Source organism: Neltuma alba, unplaced genomic scaffold (genome assembly GCF_004799145.2).
Source record: "Neltuma alba isolate B1F8T4 unplaced genomic scaffold, ASM479914v2 tig00012088_pilon, whole genome shotgun sequence".
In the NCBI taxonomy this organism is placed as follows: Eukaryota; Viridiplantae; Streptophyta; class Magnoliopsida; order Fabales; family Fabaceae; genus Neltuma; species Neltuma alba.
In genome coordinates this window covers 326,010-348,624 of record NW_021636646.1, presented here as the reverse complement: position 1 = coordinate 348,624, position 22,615 = coordinate 326,010, and the positions used below count along the sequence as shown (strand labels likewise).

At 37.9% G+C, this 22,615-nt stretch overlaps 3 protein-coding genes across 4 annotated transcripts; 2 read left to right on the top strand and 1 right to left on the bottom strand.

Moving 5' to 3' along the window:
• The first annotated feature begins 9 nt into the window (after positions 1 to 9).
• LOC114722276 (probable E3 ubiquitin-protein ligase RHG1A) lies at positions 10 to 3,324 on the top strand. Its single transcript, XM_028908265.1, has 4 exons — positions 10 to 255; positions 2,514 to 2,594; positions 2,765 to 2,878; positions 3,190 to 3,324. Exons 1-4 carry the CDS (start codon positions 10 to 12, stop codon positions 3,322 to 3,324), a joined length of 576 nt encoding a protein of 191 aa, XP_028764098.1.
• Positions 3,325 to 5,253: 1,929 nt separating this feature from the next.
• Positions 5,254 to 8,338, top strand: LOC114722260 (transcription factor SPATULA). Of its 2 annotated transcripts, XM_028908251.1 has the most exons (9): positions 5,258 to 5,807; positions 5,865 to 6,074; positions 6,476 to 6,580; positions 6,680 to 6,745; positions 6,834 to 6,899; positions 7,453 to 7,773; positions 7,849 to 7,927; positions 8,015 to 8,147; positions 8,253 to 8,338. In XM_028908251.1, the coding sequence occupies exons 1-9, from the start codon at positions 5,637 to 5,639 to the stop codon at positions 8,311 to 8,313; spliced, it is 1,212 nt and encodes a 403-aa protein (XP_028764084.1). In that variant the 5' UTR covers positions 5,258 to 5,636; the 3' UTR covers positions 8,314 to 8,338. The 2 variants fall into 2 exon arrangements, with proteins under 2 accessions (XP_028764083.1, XP_028764084.1); XM_028908250.1 differs by having other exon boundaries at positions 5,254 to 6,074.
• Positions 8,339 to 9,561: 1,223 nt separating this feature from the next.
• On the bottom strand, positions 9,562 to 21,649 carry LOC114722254 (DNA polymerase alpha catalytic subunit-like). Its single transcript, XM_028908241.1, is given in 32 exon segments — positions 9,562 to 9,973; positions 10,064 to 10,138; positions 10,247 to 10,366; positions 10,448 to 10,501; positions 10,666 to 10,793; positions 10,796 to 10,878; positions 11,267 to 11,343; positions 11,452 to 11,541; positions 11,629 to 11,745; positions 11,873 to 11,956; positions 12,075 to 12,188; positions 12,461 to 12,506; positions 12,620 to 12,717; positions 12,794 to 12,916; positions 13,260 to 13,352; positions 13,466 to 13,522; positions 13,621 to 13,693; positions 13,798 to 13,916; positions 14,355 to 14,447; positions 14,598 to 14,918; positions 15,016 to 15,135; positions 15,798 to 15,911; positions 15,996 to 16,175; positions 17,091 to 17,205; positions 17,335 to 17,498; positions 18,515 to 18,703; positions 18,806 to 18,896; positions 19,240 to 19,304; positions 19,452 to 19,526; positions 19,663 to 19,746; positions 19,878 to 20,048; positions 20,474 to 21,649. Coding segments are annotated over 32 exon segments (4,656 nt in total). The 3' UTR covers positions 9,562 to 9,826.
• Positions 21,650 to 22,615: the final 966 nt, after the last annotated feature.

Sequence of the window (22,615 nt, the reverse complement as noted above, 5' to 3'; positions counted from 1 at the left end):
GCACAGCATATGCCAACATTATTGGGAGTTGGGAACCAATCTGCAGCTGCACCTATTGGTTTCCCAGTGCCAAGTGGAAATAACCTATTAGATTTAAACCCTCCAGCAATCTCTCGAGAAAGGGACCTGGCTATTGTGATTAATAATGCTGGATTTCAGAACCAGCTCAGAACGTCACAAAGGTCTGAGGATCAATCTTATCTCAATATTGGGCCTCCTTTTACTGATGAAGCTAGAAACATTCTGTTAACTCAGGTATATGCTTTGATGAATAACATTTTTTTGAGGTTTCGACTTTTGTATATTGTGAATTTATTGTTAGGACCGCTTAAATATTAATATATGTTTGCTTTATTCTGAGGTCAAACGAGGAATATTGGATGATTTATCTTTGATTGCTTGGCAGAAAATAATTGATATGTTTTTAATGTGTGGACATGCAACATTCAAACTTACATGTGGAGGGGGTGCTGAACAAATTCGTAGTTTTGATGGCAAGAATTTTTTCTTAATATAGAATGAACGGAAAAAGGCTTGAGAACTGATACAACTGCGGTGAATCTCTTGGGATGGGCCATAAAATGATTGTACCAAAAAAGGTGGTTTAGGTTATGTTTTGCCGGGCAGATTGGAGTCTCTGTGATGAAAGTAGATTTATTTCCTATGATTCTTCAAGCTGAAGATGATGTCCTGCCTTGTACCTAGTTTTGACTGTCAAGGTGTTACATTATTGTTGTTAGTTAAGGCAAAAGAAGAGTCCGGCGCATCCCATATTCCCATGGGGTAGAAGAGCCTCCTCCAATTTCTTATCAGGTGTCGGTGGAATATTTCAAATAATATTTCAGCATTTATTTTCTCTTTTATTAAATGTTGGCTAAAGTATACACTTAATTCTCTGATTTTAGACAATGTTTTAATGATCTTTTAACTTTAAAAAATATATTTTTTTCCACTAACTATAAAATTTTTAGTTTTAAATTATGATTTTTTTTGTAACAATAATGATTGTTTTGAAAATTAAACTTAATATGTTAGCATTTGAGAATGTTTTATCAGTATTTAAGATCTCAATATCATTATTACTTGTTAACAGTTTTAAAGCGAAAAGACTAAAAATATATGTTTTAAAGTTAATGGACCAAAATAAAACTTTGTATAAAATTAAATAATTAAAAGTATATCTTATTCTTAAATATTTTGTAGTTTTTTTATACTGTAAATCTTCCATAGGCTTATTTTAAGCCTCTCTCATAGGCTCACACCCTATCATTTTATATAAAGTCTTAACCCTTCAAGCTCTATCCTGCAACTCCTTAATATCTCTGAAGTTTGGAAATTCATGCAACAATTAATGGCATTGATGTCTTAACCCTCTAGCCAAACGAGGATAATTTACTTTTTACAGTTAGCGTCATTCATGAAAATATGCTGATGGTCTATATTTTGCAGTGGTGTGGATGCTGGCTCTGTATGTATTTTTTGCTTTAGGGTGTTTCATGGAAATTTTGACTTGGACTAGAAAGCAAGTCTTTTATGAATAATAGTGATTTCTTAAGAGGGAAGAAAAAGAATGTTCAACTCATGCGAGTCATAATTGTGTATTCCTTTTCTGCAATATGGAAAATCAACGACCCTTATACTGCATAAGCACTGTGTAAACCGTCAAAAATACTTTCATGTAGCAAATATTGGGATACTATCTAGATATATGAGCCTAGGATGGTGCAGAAGTTTCGAGTGTTTTGTCTTTTTATGGTTATATTGATTAATAATTGATTTGATCATTAATATAATTTTCGCCCAATCTAATGCCTTTTATGTTTCCCTTCGCAAAAGGTTCGAAACACCATGCTACATCTGCGTGATGGCGTATCTGTGCTGACACAGGTTGGTTCTCGCTGAAAGGATGCATATTTTATTTGTGGGAAATGGCCTGTGTGCTATGCTAGTTTAGCCAGGCCTTCAAATTCTTAAACATCCCCCAAATCCAGAGCCGTAATAGTAACTGTTTAGAAATGCCTAGACCCTGACTTAGAGACGTTCAAAGTTCAGAACTCTATAACCTTGACCCAAGTGAGTAGAGTTCGTAGATACCAATGGGGGATGCTCATATAAACATCTTTTATTGCGTTAGGTCGGCCTTTGAATTTCCCTTGGGGCTTTTGTCACGTTGACAAATATGTATTATGAGTTTATTGGTTTCGATTCTTTTTCTTTGCATCTAAAATTTATTAAGGTTCCCCTTGCATATCATGGTGGAACACTGTGGTTCCTTTTTCTTTTTCTTTTTCTTTTTTGTTGTTGGGGGGGGGGGGACAAAAACATTGGACCCTAATATCAAGAGACCAACACATAAGACCTACAATTAAGAATTCCTGGGGGACGCACAAAACAAAGGGTAGGACAGAAGCAAACAAAATATAAATGATGAGCTGATTAGTCTTCATTTTCGTTCCAGGTTTCCTGTTCTTCAGTTATAAACCTCTAACCTGAAATTACTAATGGTTCCACAGGAATTACTGATCATTGATTATTCACTTCTATTATATTTGCCTGCGGATAATAATAATGAAGAGGACGATGAACAGGATGAGGTAAAACTTTAGTAAACCTGAAAAGCAAAGATAAATTCCTTGTTTAGTGAGGTCTTGCTAATGATGTTAAACTCCTTGATATTGCCAAGTTTAAAATAAATAATTTGACCTTAGCATTATCAGTATCTTGGGGGAAATATTTATGTGCAAATAGTGATCTGGGGCTGCAGGAGACTGTAGCTGGATTGAGTGAAGAAGATGTTATGGCAAACCTTAGGCTTGAAGAGTTCCAAACCCCCACAGGGGTCACTCCAGAAAATGTTGATCCATGTTGCATATGTCAGGTGAGTTCTGCCTTATCTTGATTCACGCAAGTGAGACCAAGATGAGGTCATGAAATTGATGTTTTTTTTGTTTTTGTTTTTGTTTTTTTGTTTTTACTGTTATCTCTGATCTGTCACCAATGTAAAGGGAGCTCCCTGGCTGGTCTCTCCTCCTTATAATTATTGACACTGATGATGCTTAATTTTGATTCGATTCCCTTGCTAGTGTGCACTCCTGCATCCTGCCAATTATTGTCATACCTTCTATAATTGCTCATGGAGCATCGCGCTCACATATCTCTTAATATATATGCTCTTAAAATCATTTGTAGGAGAACTACGCTGATGGGGAGGACATGGGGGTGCTAGATTGCCGCCACAAGTTTCACTACGATTGTATCAAAAACTGGCTGGGCATCAAGAACACCTGCCCCATCTGCGTACAGACAGGACTAGCTGTGTCATAGACCTTGATTAGCCTGTCTTGGGCCCTTGGCCGTGATTTCATGAACTGAATGTGTTTATTTTCTTCTTTTTCTATTTGGGGAGAAAAAAAACGAAGAAAGAAACTCCTGCATGGATCTGATCTCTGTTTCAAGTCCTTGATTTCGTTGAACATGGATAGAACATGAGTAAACTCGGGTGTTTACGGAAACGGCTGTCTTCCTACAAAGCACAAAACTTGCTTAGGCACTGATGTTACTTTAGAAAATAACGGGCGATACTCATTAATGGGTTAGCATATTTCCACCTAATCTTCAAATGTAATACATTGGGTAAGATATGGGTATGCTTAGAACCTTTCTAAATCCGGTATAGGTTGGCTATTAAATCCCCCTCGGTTCCGCACGCTCCTTTGCACAGTTCCCTGCGAGGCTGCGACTATGCTCCCCCCTTAACAGTTTAACTTTTCGTGGGAGCCAGAAGAGTCAAAAAGCTGCACAAGAAGACGTTGGACGGAAAAAGAGGAGGCCGTCCTCATGTGCTCGTCGCCGTTGGATCTTCATCGCCGATTACAAATGTCGCATTTTGATATTTAATTAAAAGCTATGATGAAACGCAACGTAATCGGAGGCCGGGGAACAAATATTGAAGGGTCTGCCTCCCCCTTCCAATCAAATCATATCTAATCGGGCAAAGAACAGAAGACGTATCTCGAGGCATCATCGTCCGGTACCGGAAGGGGGTGGGCCCCACCCGTTGGGCAAGAGGGAGGGAGAGCAAGGCAGCAAGCGTGGCTTGCTTGCCGTGTATGGAGGTTTATCCTCTGGGCAGGTGAGCGTGACGTGCGGTGACATTGACGCAGATACTCCGGTGGACCCTTCCTCAGGACAGAAATTATGTGCTTGGATTCGAGATCCTCATAGCCAATCAGAAGCAGACACGTATATGATCTTGAATTAACAAGCCTTGGCTAAAGATATTACTAAACATTATTTTATCCCGGCTTAAGGTGACGTTCGGTCGGACGCGACAGTGATGTGCCTGAATCGGATCCCTTGCTCGTCTCTTTTCAAGACAGATACATTACCTCTGCTCGTAAGAGGTAAATATTAATTTATAATTAAATTATTTATTTATAATAAACTTGTGTTAATTTCTTTAAATAACCTTTTTAATCATACATATTATAACTATTTCTTCTTTAAAACTCTTTTATCATATACAATTAATAAAATGTTTTAGGTAAAAATTATAAATTTAAAAAAATACAGTGAATTAATGTCCCCTATTTAAAATTAAAATAAACATCTTTTTAACTCCTATATTATATTTAAGATTGAAGGTACATGATTATATGGAGTGCTTGTTTGGTTCTGAAAAAAATGATATCACTCGTCATTATTAAAATCAGGATATCGGATGCATCCTTCATTCTACTTCCAATCCTTAATATAAAAGTTAGTTAATTAATTTAAGTAGATTAAAAAAATTAGTTAAGTTAGTTATTTGAAATAAATAAAGTTGTATTTCTTAAAATATCCTTAGTAATCAAGTATATTGACTAAAATTATTATTATTATGAAAATTATAATAAAAATAAATAAATATGAGAGATAAAATGGATTAAACTTTTATATTTAGAATCAAAATAAAAATTAAATAAATTATTATATTAAAAATGAGATATAATATTATATTAGATGTTGCGCGCTATTTATCCCACTCTTGTTGATAAAAATGTCGAAGTAAAGAATGTGTATTACTTCAATAAAATGGTGGGGACTGCCGATTGAAAAGACCGAAGACATGAGAATCAATGGAAGGGTACGGGTCTAATAAAGAAAGGCGGGGATGGTACGAATGAGGGAAGAGGGTCAAATGTTATATGGGGGGGGGGAAAAAAAAAAAGCTTGGATGAGGCCCTCGTGCGACCTGTGCGACCATGATAACTCTACTTGCCTGACGCTTCACTCTGCTTTGCACAACTGGAAACCGCTCAACCCAGCAAGCGACCTCCCTCTCCCTCTTCGTCTTCCTTGCCTTGCCATTGCCCTTCACCATTTGGCGTGTCACCATTTAGGTTTAACTTCTATTTCAATCTCCCCACTCGCCCTTCACACGCGTGGCTCTGCTGCATTCAATTTTGAGACGAAACCCGCCCACAATTCCCCATATTCTCAAAGTGCACTCACTGTGGTTTATGATGTCAAAGCCAGCATTTCGCAGAAGCTAATCCCCGTCTCAACAACTTCTGCACCCGACTCTGAAGAGGAACAAAAGCATCCTCGAAGAGAAAAGCAGAAGCTCTGTGAAATATTCGGCCCTCTGTACAAGAATGGGAGATATGTATAGCTATGATCATACCGATAATCACAATTTCCCCATGTCTTCAACCTCATCTCTTTCCTCATCTTCACCTCAAGACGAAATCTCTCTTTTACTGCATCAGATTCTCCTTCGTTCGTCATCCTCGTCAGCATCATCGTCGCTGCTTGTGACCCACACGGCTAAAAACGCCCACACCTCGACGGCTGGACTCTGCAGTTCCCAAGCCACGCTAGAGAATCCTCACCCTTCCGACCGATCATCACTTCTCCATGGTGGGATCTCCGTCGCTGATTCCTCCATTGGAGTAGGCGCTCCGAACGATGCTTTTCTTTCCTCTCCGGGGACCTGTACGTTGGCCAATATGAAGGGCAGTTCAGCTGTAGACATGCCTTCATCTCTCGGAGTAAGTGAGAATGAGTTGGACGAGTATGATTGCGAGAGTGAGGTAATGCTTCTGGTCTTAAACTTTAAAGCTTTTGTTCAAATGCCTTCCTTCCTTTCTGGTTTTTTCATATGCCGCTTTGCCAAGATTAAAGAAAACGGCAGGTGATATATTTTGCTCTGGTACTACATATGCTTGATATCATAATAAATCATATGCATGTGTTATCAATATTCCAGATGCATGCCTAATATTACCTTGTCAGATTAGAGGTCTGGCATGGGTCTTAACGCTGATGTCACTGATTAATTTTCTCGACTTATATACATATTGAAGAACGATGTAGTGTTGAATTTCGCTGATGTCTCTGTTTGGTAACTGAGGGTATGGACATAGAAAAATGGCATTTTGATTTGATCACTCCTGCACCCGGATCTTTGTGCAAACCTTTGCTTTAAATGTAGGAGGGGATCGAAGCATTGGTGGAACAGCAGCCGGTAAAGTCAGTTCCTCCTCGGAGTTCATCAAAGAGAAGCAGAGCTGCGGAAGTTCATAATTTGTCTGAAAAGGTTAGTGACTTGGCTTTGTTGATTTCCCTGCATGGGTTCCATTGGTTATATGTGTGCCTATTGCTTTTGTACTAAATCTGGTGGGGGATTTCTGATCAGAGAAGGAGAAGCAGGATCAACGAAAAAATGAAGGCATTGCAAAATCTGATTCCAAATTCAAACAAGGTCCATAAGTTTCTTTACTCAATTTTATTGATGACTGTACTTTGAGTCCTTGTTCTGACAGTTGTAAATTGGTTTATGCCTGATGCAGACAGACAAGGCTTCGATGCTGGATGAAGCTATTGAATACCTGAAACAACTTCAGCTCCAAGTACAGGTGTGCGATTTAAGTTGCATTATTATCCGATATATGTAAGTTTTAGCCCTGTCTTACTTGTGTAAAATTGCACGTTATCATGAAATTCCTATTTGAATCTAAACACAATATGCTTATAATGACGCATTTGATTGGATTGACTTTTAATAGCAGAATTAGGTTCTAAAGATGGGACTGTAATTTGGGGTTAGCTATTTTTGCTGGCTATCTTATCAGTAAAGAACCTTTCCTTTTTGGGCTGCCTAGTTTAATTGTTGATGAAAGATTCTATTCCTGTTGCTGAAGTATATTGTGTTTGGATTCTGGCCCCCTATCCCTGAGTGAACCTTCTCCCTTCTCTCATTTCGCCCTGCTCCTATCAGATGTGAGACTATCAAAATGTAGCAACGTTGTTTAAGTGACACTCGCTAGATGCCGGCTTTGAAAAATTCCCATTCTAAAACTCCCAAGCGAGCTTTTAAAACATGAACCAACCCTTGACGCTTACAATGTGAACAAAAATATCTGCTCTGCTCTCCTTGTTTCTGATTTGTTTTCATGATTAACGTTTCAGATGCTGTCAATGAGAAATGGTTTGAGTTTGCATCCCATGTGCTTTTCTGAAGACTTGCAGGCTCAGCGATTTGGTCAGATGAGGTGTGAGTTCAGTGAAGAAAACAGGTCTTTGCCTGTAAACACGGCAACTACTCTGCCTTTGACCCAAGAAAACCCCTTGCAATATGAGTCGAAATCCAGTCTACCTGACAAACTCAGCACACAGGACCAACGATTAGTGCCTCCTCCATCGTATAAAATTAACCCAGAAACTTCTTACGGGCTAGAATCCCCAGTTCTTCCGCATATAAGATCCTTTCCACAGAAAAGAACTTCCGAGGTAAGCTTGATTGTGTGAGTAACACATACGTATTTGAAGAGCTCACTTGTGATGTTAGTTTCAATTACAAAGCAGATGCGTAACAATGGGATATTGCGGCAGCAGAAATTAAATGTGAGCCATTCAGATTCCAATCCTTTAGGTGGTTATCAAGGTGTGCATGTTTTAGAATTCTGCAACTCTGCGACCTTTAGTTTATTTTTGTTCTTTTGCCTTGATTATCCAAATTTTTGATTTACAGTATCACACACCTTTGATATGCAAACGTCCGAGCAGAAAGACAAGGGCTTTGAAACAGCTGCGGGGAAAGATCAATTGGCATTGATCCTAAGAAATAGCGTAAACAACGTTACTATGACATCGCGGCTTCGGAGGTAATTCTTGGAATATGATTTATGAAATCATGCTTTTTGTATCATAATCGTTATCACGCCTGCCCCCAAGTGTTACATGTTGGTATAAGCGTTTCATTTCTCCAGATTACAGGCGGGAGAAAGTATATGCGAAGACGACATCAAGACAGAGAAACCTCGTTTGTGAAGCGTGCGAGGCTTTCGCTTGTTTTGAGCTGTCGGGTTTCCTCATAGAAGCGGGGGAATCATGTGCCCCTCACATGCCAGTGCACTCGCGGGAAAAAGAATCCATCCCAACCGTCTCATGTTAAATACTTGCCTACGAAATTTTGCAGGCATCAATGCAGATTGTTGTACGAACTGCTGAACATATACACTACCTAAAAAGTCTCTGATGATTTCGACTTACGGATAATACTGTTTGTTTATTTCGTCGTGGTGGCATTGGAACTTGATCCCGAGACTGAAACCTTTTTTTAATTCCTTTGGAAGGGATCGGATTCTAGTTTCTATCGCCCACTTTTTGGGTTTCAGTGTTCGCCACGACTCTAGTGTATGATGCAGAATTGAACCTCCTTTCGTCTTATAATTAGACACTTTCTCTCTGTTAGTAGTTTAACAAATCGGAGGAGCGCACTTAAAGCCCCTCCTCAACTTTTTTTTTTAGCAGTATCAACGACGAATTACTCAGAAATAGCGCGTAAAGAAATATTCTGATCTTATTTATAAATTTTAAATTTAAAAGGTGTAATTTATTTTGTAAGTTTTAATTTAACGTTTGTCTTTTTTTTTTTATTAATTCTCTCTCCTTACCATAGTATCCTTCATCACATATTTTCTTTTTTTTTTCATATTTATTGTCATTTATTATAAGAACATACTTGAAAACAAATATATTTTTAATTTATTTATTACTTTTAATTAATTTTAATTTAATTATTTATTTATTATCCATAAATTAATTTTTTATTTCGTTGGCAAAAAAAACTTTTTAAAAATCGAATCAAGTATATAACTTCAAAGTAGCTTCGACTCTCCCGCTGCAGCCTGCTGGTCAAGGAAAACAAGGCTACGACTCTCCCGCATGACGATAAATCAGCAAAGTTTAAGAGGTTATTTGCGTGAAGTCCATGCTTAAAATGTCGGCCCAAACGTCAAAAATATTTAGCGTCCCTTTTCGTTTCATGTGGCTTGAGGAGGCGCCTGTTCCTGCTATGACTAGGAGTCTAGGAATATAGAATGGCATGCCTTGAAGCCCTAATAATGATTGAATAATGAGATACACAGAAAAAGTTGTACCTTTCATTCAATATACAAGCACTTGCTGTTACCTTGGTACCTTTTAGGCTGACCCTTTTTGTCGCGATCGAATTTGTTTTTTTCGGACGAACTCAAATAACCCATTAGAAGTATAAGAATTTGTTGAGGTTTCTCAGTTATTTTTCCACTCCTAATATATACATGTCAAAGCCACAAAATGTTTAGGCATCCCCCAAAAAAAAAAACCAACCCGTGATGCCACAAAGTTGTAGTCCGGCGGCTTCCCCTACTCATCTTCAATCGAGCTCGATGACACCGCGCACGAACGATGATGATATCATCAGTTTATCAAAATTTCTTGGAAGAGCTCGCTAGCATAGATCTTACAAGTGAAGGTGAAACATCACTACCATCAATCCGCCAAAATTGGTGCTGTAAAATCATACAGTGATGACCAAGTCCTGCATCTGTACCCACCCAAAGGCGCACCGATCCCGAATCTCCTGTATCGTTGATGCTGCCAGATCAATCATTGGCCTAATTTTCGACAACTCTTTCTCAAGTGGTATCCTAGATTTAACCTCCATCTGCGAACCCAAGCAACATTATAAAATTGAGCGCTATCAGACTTGAAAAGAGAAGCAAAACTGCGAGTTCAAGGAGTATGTTCGAAGTACCTTTTCTATCCAGGAAACAGTATCCAGCACATGGCAAAAATACGAGAGCTGTTTATACAAGTCTGCCTCCGTGTACTAGAGAAGCAACAAACTCAGGTTAATCGAACTTTCAGAACAATAAAACCTTTACAAGTATGCGTCAGATAATAACAGACAAATGGTCAATGCGTTTGCGAGTGAAACCTGTCTTAGAAGACGCCCATTGCAGCGAGGATAATTTGGACAAACTGTTCCTCTTTCAGAATCACCAACCAGCCGGAGGTTGATACTTCGTGTCGAATACTTACAGGTTTCGTCGTCGCACTGGAAGCAAAATAAAATTACGACGATCGTTATTAACTTTACAGACAAATACTTCATGATGATATTGGAGAGGATGATTACCATTAACAAGCCTCTGTAGTACATTGAAATGAACTTATCTGCTTGCCTTTTGACCTGAGATAAAATGTAAGTATTAGCAGCAATGCTGCGAACAGTCTTACGGCAAGCCAGATCCACAAACAAATATGCTTATGATCTGAAACTTAAAAACTCCCTTCCTGAAATGCAGGAAAACAAAATATCTAAGGATAAAACTGAAATTTTAGACCGGTTAAAACCTGATTGGCAATCATTGCCGGAGAAAGTCTGCCGACACCATCTTCTTCTGGACATTTAGGACAGCGCAGCTTACGCCAGAAATTATAGCCTGATTCCTCCATGCCTGAGCTTGTCGGCTTTTCGCTTCCGCAACAGATTTAGAGATAGGAGGACAGTCAAAAGTATCAGAGCAGCTAGGACATGACAAAACTAACGGCTGACACCCTTGATACCTGCAATTTGATTTATCACATTTAATTCGTTAATGAATAATAATCACCCTTGTAGGGAACTTCCCACTATGAAAAAATCACAGCACAATAATTGATGAATCATATAAAATGTTTGAAAGATTAGAATTTTTTTTTTTTACAGCCCATCAGAAATATTAGAAATTAGACTAAGGAAAAATCAAATTCCAAGATAGCATGTTTACATCTCTTTAAAAAATGCTAGTTTCGAAATGTCTGCTGCTTATCGATAACATCTTAAATATTTATCATCAAGAAATCAATGCCTTCAGATTCAAATATTCAAATAACCATTGGCAGGAATTATGCACATGCATGAAATTTGTGACCAATAATAGTACATCAGCTTTAAACTAAAAAATTTGGCTACCTCTCTTTGTCATCAGCAGCAAACAAGAGTGAATTTGAGGGATAACCATTGAAGGCTTCACTTGACTTGTGTTGAAACTGTAAACCATTCACAGCTCATCAATCAAGTAATGCAATTGAAATCAGGGGTAAAACATTAATTGCCTCTAAATGTAGATCTAAAACACAGTAGGAAAGCGGTTCTACTTTTGATGCATCAAGCCCTAAACAATCAGCCAGTCTTTCTGGACTCGTTCCCTGAATTGATGCACAGAGACGTGAAACAACGGGATGAAGCTGCAAGATAAGGAACGGAAAAATATTCAAACAAGGTACCGTGAGCAGCAATAATGGCTAACTTTGATTTGCTTTACAAGAAGATACCTGTTGTGACAGGTAATAATCAATATCAATCATCCAATTCCCTTGTTCTTGTTTTAGTTCCTCAGGATGTCTGGCACGTTGAGCAACACTTGTTCCACTGCTTGAATTACTGCCCTGCTAGAGCGGAAAATCGTAGAAAAGAGGCCGCACCATGCATGATCAGTATCGCATATCAGACGCAAAATAATACATTTTCAACGTTTCAGCTTCTGGTTTCTGATTGAGCAGCAACTAAAGGGCAAACCTGCTCATAGCAAATAATGTAGGGGATTGCATCACCGACAGAGCACCCAGTGGAGTAGCCCTTTTGCTTCAATCTCTGTGCCACCTAAATAATGATCCACAAAGGCATTCTTAAAATTGTATTAAATCACAACAAAAAGCAAGAAAAGAAGGTTTTGAGGTGAGCGACTGCTTCAACTAAGAATCAAACATATTGAACTCACAAGAACATGCGGTTGATTTTTGGCATCTGGATAGGCTTCAGGAGGTTTAGTCAATGTCTTAGTGATGATATATTTCTCTAACGGCACTTGTCCACTCCTCATCTCTTCTTGCACCTGTTTTAATTTTCACATGTTATTCCAAGGAGAACCTGGACCTTCTATTTTGAAACAACAAATTAAAATTTTCAAGGGGTACAAATCTCTACTGTAAGCAGGGCTCCAGTAAACCTTAATGCTTTTCCAGAGGAAATACATTTAATAATATCCCCACCATCCTAGCAGGGATTTGCAATCCCAGAGCTCCAAGAAGCAGCTTCTTTTAAACTTTCAAATCGCGTGATAGGTCATCATATCCAAGAAACTAATGTTAAGACAACAAATCATACCTTATAAAGAGAGCTGTGAATTGATTCGACAACATCCTCACATGACCTGTAAGTGCGAGAACCATATTTCCACTAGATAAATGAGTGAATCCTGCATCTCAAATTTCTAGTTGGCCAAAATGAATATATGAATTGGACGCAAGTTGGAAGAATACGTACCCTCCTGACAAAATTTGACCTAGGCAAAAATCTCCTATTTCTTTAGATAATAGGCTCCAATCACGACGAACAATATCCAGACCTTTACGTTCAATAACCTGCACCATCAACAGATCGCACAGGATTTCCTCCCAAGAAATCAGGAAAAAAGTAAACCTTAAAAGGATGAAATACCTCATATGGCGTGCCATCTTTGAACTGCACCTTGACAGCTGCATATTTCTTTTTCTTAAGCAGTAGCATTCTCTTGTACAGACCATCAAGATCAATTTCCAAGCACCTATATTTCTTGTTAACCTAAGGCCAAAGTAAGAGAAATCACGGCCCGTGCAAACTTTAGCCAAGAAAAACACACACAGAGAGACACACAGAGAGATGTTCAAGTCATTTATAGCTGCAGCTAGTGCAAACCAAGGAACAAATTCAGCTTCCTCTTTTCTCAACCATTTTATAAAGACTTTATACTGTAGTAGGGTGTCCAAATTCACATATCGCAAGTCTTTGTATTGATCAAGGAGTACAGACATAAAATACTGAAATGCTAACAAGAAGCACGTGTCTTGAGCACAGGAAAGCCCAAAAATATCCACAAGTTTTATAGCTCCCAACAAGCTAGGCACCTCCCGTAGCTGAATCCTACCTCTTGAATCACTTTTCCAGCCATTGCTTTTGCTTTCGCAATATCATCTAGTCCACTGTAAATCATGATTGAATCAGTGTCGCCATAGATCACCTATGAAATGGAACAGCACAACAATTAAGAGCTACTCCTCTCGAATTCAAACATAGAGGTACCAAAAGCCTGCTACAATAACTTCAAGCAAAAAAGAAAAAAGGGTAATTAACCTCTAAGTTCAGGTTATTCTGAACAAGATCAACAGTACTTTGTAGTATCTCCCTTCCCTACACAGTCATGAGACTCATTAATGATCTGTTTTCATGTTGAATTGAGAGCAAGGTAGCCACTGTTAATGTTGAATAAGTGAATATCTTGTTCTTACTTGCAGGGTTATAAGCTCAGCCAGCGGTTTTGCATAAAATCTTGAATTAGCAAATCCAAGGCATCCGTACATACTGCATCACCCACCATATTTTTTCATATATAGAGGAAAGAATTAAATGCCATCAAGTACCAAGATTTCTCAGTAAGTAAACTAAAGCCAGGAAAAGACACAAACCTGTTTGCAGTAAGCTTAAGTGCTTGTTGCTGAACGTCCAGTTGCTGAACTTTAAGACCAGAAGCAGTTTTCATCCATGACTTCACCATTCTCCTCCTTTGAACCAGATTTTTCAGCAACTAGCAGGAAAAGACAAATTCAGATCATATACGTGCACATGTTGTTTTTTTTTTTTGGGGGGGGGGGGGTGGCAACAATGTCTTAGCGTCAACTGATGAGAATCCTAAAAGATGCGCCATACTATGTTAAACGCATCCAACTAAAGAGCTTACACCCAATGCTGGAAATGGAAATGCACTAAAAGAATACAAGGGAAAAAATTGTCAGTGCTCTTTAACTTAAGTAATGCGTATTAGACCAGTCTAATGGAAGCAAGAAACCTTGCATAAATACTATCGACAGGATACATGCTAAATCATGCAAAAAGAAGGAAGCAGGAGAAAACAAAATCCAGCATAAGTTAAGGTTTTACACAATCCAACAAGTTCTTTTTCTGAATAAACAACCAAAAAGGAGGAAGTATTGTGAAAGGAAAATTTTTATCTGTAGCAATTTACCTCTGGCAAAACTCCAGATGTTTTACTAGATGGCAGACGAGGAAAAGATCCATCTGTAGATCTTTCAACAGTTGTGAAGCAGATATTGTATTCCTGTAAGCTAGCTCAGTAAGACGCACAGAGATCTAGAAATTGCCATAATTAAAATTATAGCAAATGAAATCAACAAAATAAAATTGAAAAAAAAAAATCAGCAGTTTGAAAATTACGCTGATGGTCAGAAAGTTAAAAGATGTTACTAACCTGAATTATAGAAGGATAAAGACTATTGAAGTCCAAAAGCAATATATATTTGTCATATAAACCCCTTTTAGGCTCCAAAACCAGTCCTCCAGCGTAGGACGGAGTCCTCTTGCTTTTACCATGATCACTGTCAGGAGCATCATTGTCATAGTTTTTATTGTCAATAACTTCGTCAAAGCCAGCATCCTCAACGCCATGAGTTCCTCTGCGTTTTGTCAATTTTGTTTCTTTGGTATGGGAAGGAATCTTGTCTGGCACGATATATTTCTTTGCATGGAAAGCATGCAACAACAGATACTCGACTCTCTGTGCCCTCGCACCCTGAAAGGGAAAAGAATAGATGTGAGGTTCAGCTCCTCCTAGTACATATCCATCATCAACTTGTTCAAGCAAATGGCTTCAGGATACGAGAGCTCACCTGAAGTGTTTTTCCCCACAAGTTACCACTAATATTAGTCAGCTGACGTGTGAGGGGGAGAACACTCAAATGAAACATGAGTTCCATAGATAACCATGCATCTGTCTCGCCATACTCAATCTGCACAAGTCAACAACACCATGAGAACCAAAATAAAGGTAAATCTCATTCATTATCATCATTGATCAATGGAAGTTCCAGATATAAATTGCCTAACCATGTCTTGAAACTTCGAAAAAATAAGAACAATGAGATATTTTGGTTATCAAATATCTAAAATCAAGCATAATATGGCATACTTTAATATGATGATGAATGCAATCTTTTGCATCTTGTATCTAGTTTCATTTTTAATTTTGTACACTCTAATTTGTTCAAAAATGAAGGCATGTTTCATTCTGCAGGCCTTGATTTTTGTGTTTACACCAGTTTTATTCTTTTGTACGGGGTTGGTTCCACTTTTTTTTGCTATGGGTTTTGAGCTAATATGAGTTTCATCTTTCTTCAAAGAAAAAAAAGAAAGAAAAGAAAAAATAAAAGTTGGTCCTTACCCAAATAAAACAAAAAAAAAATAAAGGCATGTCCAAAAAATTAAGAAATCAGAATTGGGCCTGCCACATTTCATAGTTCATTTTACAACAAATTTTTCCATTTGAAACAAACAATACAAAAAAACCTGCAAAATATGCGATTCAACTAGCCTAATACAACATTGGAGGGGCTGGATCCCGATTTTCTTCTGATAAGGAAAAAAATAAGCTTTAGTAGAGATTGGCACCTACAAGTTCCACAAGGGATTCTGCTGATTGGAACATTTTTGGAACATCATGTGGAGCAACCTCTTTTCGAACTTTATTCAGCTGAGTTTTTGATAGTTGAGATAAAGAGTAGCTAACCTGGAAGAACCAAAGTAATGAAGCTATAAATTAAGAAATAAAAAAAAGCTCATGGTGAGTGCGGTTTCCCAACAAATATTATACCTCCTTTAAAAGGTCACGAGCACACAAGTATGTATCACAAAGAAGCCGACCAGCAATGCATGACAAGATGCCAGGAGTAGCTCCAGACCCAAAAACAGTGCTTACTCTGGTAAGTTTAGGCATCACAGACCGTTTAAGGCGGCCTGTTTTGGACCACATGCTGCTTGGCACTTTAGAAGCCTGCATAAATAGAGTTTTGGGTGCTTCAGGCGTAAAGGCTCCTCCAAAATGTCAAGCACAAATCATACAGATCAGAACAGAGTCCATTATTGGAAGAGCATAACGGATGTTACAGTAAAATGATTATCTGAATAGGAGGACGTTCAGGAACAATGACAGCTCTTTAATGCAGTAATGATGAAGGCAGTAATGATGAAGGCAATTTGAAGTTACAAAATTTAACTGATAAAGGAGCAACTCTCTGAAATGATTTTCCCCCTTCAATGTTTGTGCAGGAAACAAGAAAGAATGCATTTGCTCATGAGTTTCATAGCAAGTAACGAGCAACCATGTCCATTCAGCAATTCAGCAATTGGAAAACAATTACCCACTTGCCACTAGAAAGGTAAAATAACCAAAACAAATCACCATAAATAGCTTAACTTTGGACAAACTACAAGAATCATCAATCGATATTAATTCAAATGTCCAAGTGCATCCTAATTAATTCTCCATTTATTTCGGTCTCAAGAAATATGTTCAGTTAGTGATATTAGTGAATAGGTGTTATTGGCTTAGACCCAGCCTAGCAGGGCATTACCTGACAATATTTCAAAGCTATACATATATCAGTTTATTAATTAGCAATGTTCAGGTTAAATACATTGAAATTATAGTCTAATCCCTGTCCACTGATTTTGGCGTTTTGCCAGCACATTCATCAACATTAGGAAATCAGATCATTTTGATGACCATTTAATTTCTCAGTTCTTCTAATTAAAAAGAGCATGTCTAGCCATTGATTTTAAAGCTGAAATCATTTTAACCAATGATTGGCTTATGAATAATAAGTCAAGGTATGAATTGAATGAGGAAATTTAAAACAGTCTTAAGATCATCTCATCCAGAATAACTTAAGAAAGCAAAAGTTCCCACCTGACATCTGTGAAGAAGAACATCCAGGTCAAATCCAGAAATGTTATGTCCAACAAGAACATCACTATCCAACTTGTGCAATTCTATCATCAGGCGGTTTAGTAAAGCCCTTTCACTGCAAAGCAGACATGAAATATAGATCAAAACAAGAGATAAGCGTATAATTTTAGTGATTTTTTATTATTTCTACTAAAAAGGGACTCTAAGAAAGAAAGACTAAAAGCACAATATTTAAAGTTTCCACCTGCTCTCAACACACAGAACATTTGAGCCAGCTTTAGCGTTTCGGTCTGTAACTTCCTTGTTGAATCCCAGTGGAAATATGCCTCCATCAAGCTTACGGACAACGGTAAAATGGGTCAGTAATCCAGGTCTCTTCCATTCCGAAGCCAACATGGGAGTGTCAATCTGAAAAGTCATACAACAAAGTTGACTGCTGATCATACTTTCCGCTCAAATATATCAGGCGTAGGACTGAAACTATTTGAAGACTTTGTGAATCAATTTATAAACATTATGCAAAAATAGTTAGCGGAGGAAAACATATTGGCACAAAGGAGGCGGGGGGAGTCATGCACTAAGTTCGGGCTTCATTCGTTTATATCAAGTCAAGGAAATCATTGTTCATCGAGCAAGTATTCTCCATCAAGATTCCAAAAGAAATAAACAAGTTTTTATTCTGTTGGCATTTCAATGTTCATCAAGCATCATCCAAAATATTATACAATACTGAAAAATATTTTTTGTGGTGTAATCACATGAAAATTATTACAATTTTTTGACAACTAGATGTACCAGGCGGTCTAATAAAAGTTTTATCTTGTCCAATGTTTATATAAATGATAACAATATCACCTTGAGTTTGCATTAAAATGACCGACTTGCGTATCTGTATTTGATAGTGACAGTAGAAATTAACTTAAAAACTTCAGTCCTTCAAAAAGTTAGTCAATATGACAGCTACTAGGGGAGCACTAGTTTGGCTCTTTATTCAATGGTCACACGCTGTAGCCATCTAGAATCAGCCAATATTCAACTTATGAAGCAATCAAATGCTCAGTAATGGATCACAAATACAAGTAACTATAGCCATTCAAATCACTCATTGACAAATATTAAAGAAAACAAAACCAGTAAATTATTTATAACATCTGTGCCTTATTCAAGAAAACATGAGCTTTGTTCTGCACATTTTGACTTGAGAGGTATAGATAGCAAATCAAATCTGACAGAAAAATAGATTTGTTTTGTGTTCATCACTAAAAAACATATTCATAATCGTTATTATATTTACATATAGAATATTCAACACACATTAATACTACTTGGGGTCATCACAATACAAAAGATGAGCTAGCACCCTACCACAACATTCATGTGATAATAAGAAAGCCAAACACTGACATCAAGCACCCAAAACAAACCTTGACCCTGCGGCAGCAAACAACGGATGCAGAGACAATCTCATTTAAGTTTTGCTTTTCATTTATGATGGTTTTCAAATTTATAGCTGTGACAACCACGGGAGGAATCTCAAAACTGGATTTGGAGGAAGTTGAAATCCTTATGTCTTTAGGAGAGTCAACAATCACTTCAAATTTGCACCAGCTAACCTGCAAGTGCAGTGCTGTGATCAAACATTGACCTGCAAGTGCATATAGAATTAAAGAGACAAGAAAATTCATCACTTCTGGTAGTAGCCAAACTCAAATTACCCTTTGAGAAGCAGGCCGGGAAGAAAAGTTTGAAACCAGTAGCCATGAGGGCCCCTTTATCTCTCTTTTAATTAAGAAAAGCTCCAACGCACTGCAGATCATGATAAAGTCAGTTCACATGCTTTTCTCAAACAAGCCGAATGTTGAATTTACAGACACTTCTTGCACAGGTATGTATCTTAACTAAATTATGACGTGTTTAAATAGCCGAAGGTACTGAACCAGCATAAATCTTATACTCCCCAATGCAATGAAAAGGCAGTTTGTGAGCAGGTTATCACTAAAAAAACTACATGTAAGATAACCATGTATTCAACAACAAAATGGGTTCCTAAGTTTATGAAAGACTGATTCAATTGTCTCCGTCTGTCTTCAAATTTCAGCTTCAAATAATTACTGAAACAGGACACCTTAGATTCTTAAAAAATGTATACCTGCAATGAGTTCCTAGAAGAGCACAGAAACCCTCTCCTTTCAGATCTGCTGGAAGAGGTGGGTCCTGGATCAAAATTATCGTGGTAATGACTTAAAACACAGTTTGAAACAAGTCAAAATTGCATGATGAATCATCACATAAATGAATTAAGATACACTTTGGTACTATTATTCGTTTTGTTTGAGAAGAGTTGTATATTGAGTAGTGTACCTTGAATGGATAATTTATTTTCAGCACATAATTTTCACCAGCAGGTATTTCAGAACGTTCAAATGCATACTTCCTCTGCAAGGCGTTCCCAAAACACATATATGAGCAAGAAATCATAATAGCAGAATGAGCAGCAAATGTAGGGGACACAAAAGTATCCAAAGAAACAAATATGAACCCTCTGAGACATCAGATGCTTCAATCAGCAAACCTTAACAGGTTTCATGCTAAAGGTTGAAGCATTCAGATTTAACAGCTGCTTTGCTATCTCATTCTTTAAACCGGACACCATATCCTAAAATTTTAAAAGAGAAAAGGGAAAAGATAGAATGCATTAGCAGCTGCAAGCCAGCATAAAAAATGGAAAGTGAGGGGGGAAATATAATCAAGGGAAAATGAAATTTTAATTCAAGAGTAAAGACTAACTTGCAGCTTTTTTTGAAAGTCTGTGCGAGAAATCCGAGACTCTTCAACATCCTTCTCGAGTGCCATCATTTCACCAGTGTGATGTAAAGGACGACTTGGAATTGCATAGACACACCTCTGCATGTTCTTTACAACAACACAGCAACTTTGATACGAACTACCTGATTTGACCTAATTCTCAACAAAGAGTTCCAGTAAGTGAACTTTTCACATCCAGGCTCCACACAAGTGAGCAGTCATGGGTCGCTGACTGACACTTTACAAGCTTAAATCCAAAGAGTATAGAGAAGTAACATTCACTAGGGCTTGAAGACTAAAATAACAAGGCAAAAGACAAAAAGTATGCATCATCATGCACTGGGTTTGATAATTAAAATTGAATTGCAACAATTAGTCCCTGCTGTTATTAGAGCTTGCCAAACAAGATGTTGAGATATTTATCCTAATCTTCATCCTGCCCCTCACAAACTCTTATGTGAGGATCCTGTCCCATGAACCTATTATGTGTAATATAGCTGAGAGAATAAATCAGAAATAATGAATAGTCAAATTAAGAGAAACTGGTGGGACATTAGCATGGAAAATAAGCAAATTACCTTCCCGAACAAATACAGTGTACCCATGTTAGCTCCATAGAATTCCTCATGAGCATCAAGTATGTAGAACGGCAGCGACCCATCAGCCTCCAGATTGAACTCTAAGTTTTCTTCATTATTTAAAACTTCGTCGGCCACCTTTGAATCAACAACATTCACATCCCCCCCGCTCTTTGCTGCCTGCCAACCTATAGTCGCACTCAGTGCAGGGTCTTCTTCTTTAACCTTCGCATTCAGAAGAAATACCTCCTTCTCCACTGTTTGTTTGGCTTCTATCTCGACACCCTTTAACATTTTTTCTTCAGTCACGTCTCCGTTGGTTGGACCACTATGGGTTTGCATGGCTGATGCCAGACCATCGTCGGAATCAATATTTCTCCCATCTTCTGATTCTTTAGTAGTTGCCTCTACTTTGACTCCTCCGTAATTTTGTTCAGAACCCAAGGCAAAACCATCATTTTTCACAACTCCAGTAGATTCATAATTGCCATTTGCGACAGCATCCGACGACAAAAGATCTCTCGTCGGATCATGACATCCAATCGCTGATTCCTCTCTCTTAATATTGTCAACCGGCAGAGCATTGTTGGCACTTGAAGGATTTGTTGGCCCGCGTCTACGCCTTAATCTGTCAGTCTCATCCGGGGCGAACTCTGCGATGACATCATCAACAATACTATCACAAGAAAGTCCTTTAGTCTTATCATCCCTGCTTTTCTTAAAAACCGACGAAGTGAACATCGATGACAACCTCTGCGCTCCTATCATCGCCGCCGCAGCCGATAGCGAAGACGATGGCCTTTTAGGTTGCGGATCTTTCTTTTCTTGTCTCTTCCTTTTGGGCTTTTCAGTTTCGCCACCGGATTCATCGGAAGACAGAGAGAACCCAGCTTTTGACCAATCCTCCTCCTCCCCTTCGTCCCCGTACCCAAGACCGTCATCGTCCACAATGAAGCCTCTGGCTTCTTCGCGGCGCTTGGCGACCAGTGCATTGTACTCGTCCTCGGCGACAGTATCATAAATCGGGTTATCCAGCTTAATCTGATATCCATCGGTGTCTGAACGGCGACCGCCACGAAGTCGGGCTTTTAGACGTTCCAAAGCTTCGGAACGCGCCGATGCCTCGGCACCTTTTCCCCTTCGTCTGGAAGTCGTTGAAGGCTGCTCATCGGCCATTTCCGTTGCCGTGATCTGATGCTGGGAGAGCCACTGTGGAGCGGAGCAGTTGGCTACTTGCTGAGTATTTTTACAAAGGAAAGCGCGGGAAACCCTGCTACTTTTGGCGCGAATGTGGCCTTGTCCAGCTAATGTTTTGTATGGTTAAGATAAAATTAAAAAAATAGGTATGGATTGGAGGCAAGTCATAGCAACAATATTTATGTTAGTTTATTTTAACAAAACTAAAATGTGGGACAGTAAATTCATCAAAGGGTGTGTTTGGATGAAACCAAACCATGGTTTGAAGAATAGCTTCTAGAGAATAGATTCTGAAAAAAATAGATTTTGAGAAGAATAGATTTTGTGAAAAAGTGATTTTGAGAAGTGTGAGTGTTTGGATAGTTGTTATTAGAAGTACTTTTTATATATACAAATTGGCATAAATTAATATGATAATTATAGAAAAAATATATTTTATGATATATTTTAATTTGAAGGAATAAAATTGTTAATAATATATTTTTTATTAACATATATTAATAATATATAAGATAATATAATTAATAAATAATTAATATGTATATATATTTATAAGATATAAGATTAAATATGTTTATAAAAAATATGTTTATAAAAAAAACAACAAGATACATATCCTATAGGCTCTCACACTCTCCCTTTTTTCTCCAAAAGTAAAAAATTTCTGCTTTTCTCAAAACTATGGTTTTGGAGTCAAAACCATGGTTTTGAACCCAAACCATGGTTTTGATTTTTTTAAGGGTGTTTGGCTAACATTTTTCCCAAACCATGGTTTGGGATGCTTGCCAAACACACCCAAAGAGAGTGTTTGGATTCCCCCATAAGTGTTTTTTAAAAATATTTTTTCGTAAATTGAGATAAATTCCTCCACATATTTACTTCGTATACCGTAAAATCACTTCTAAAATCATGGTTTGGTTTGCATCCAAACACCCCTAAAGTCGA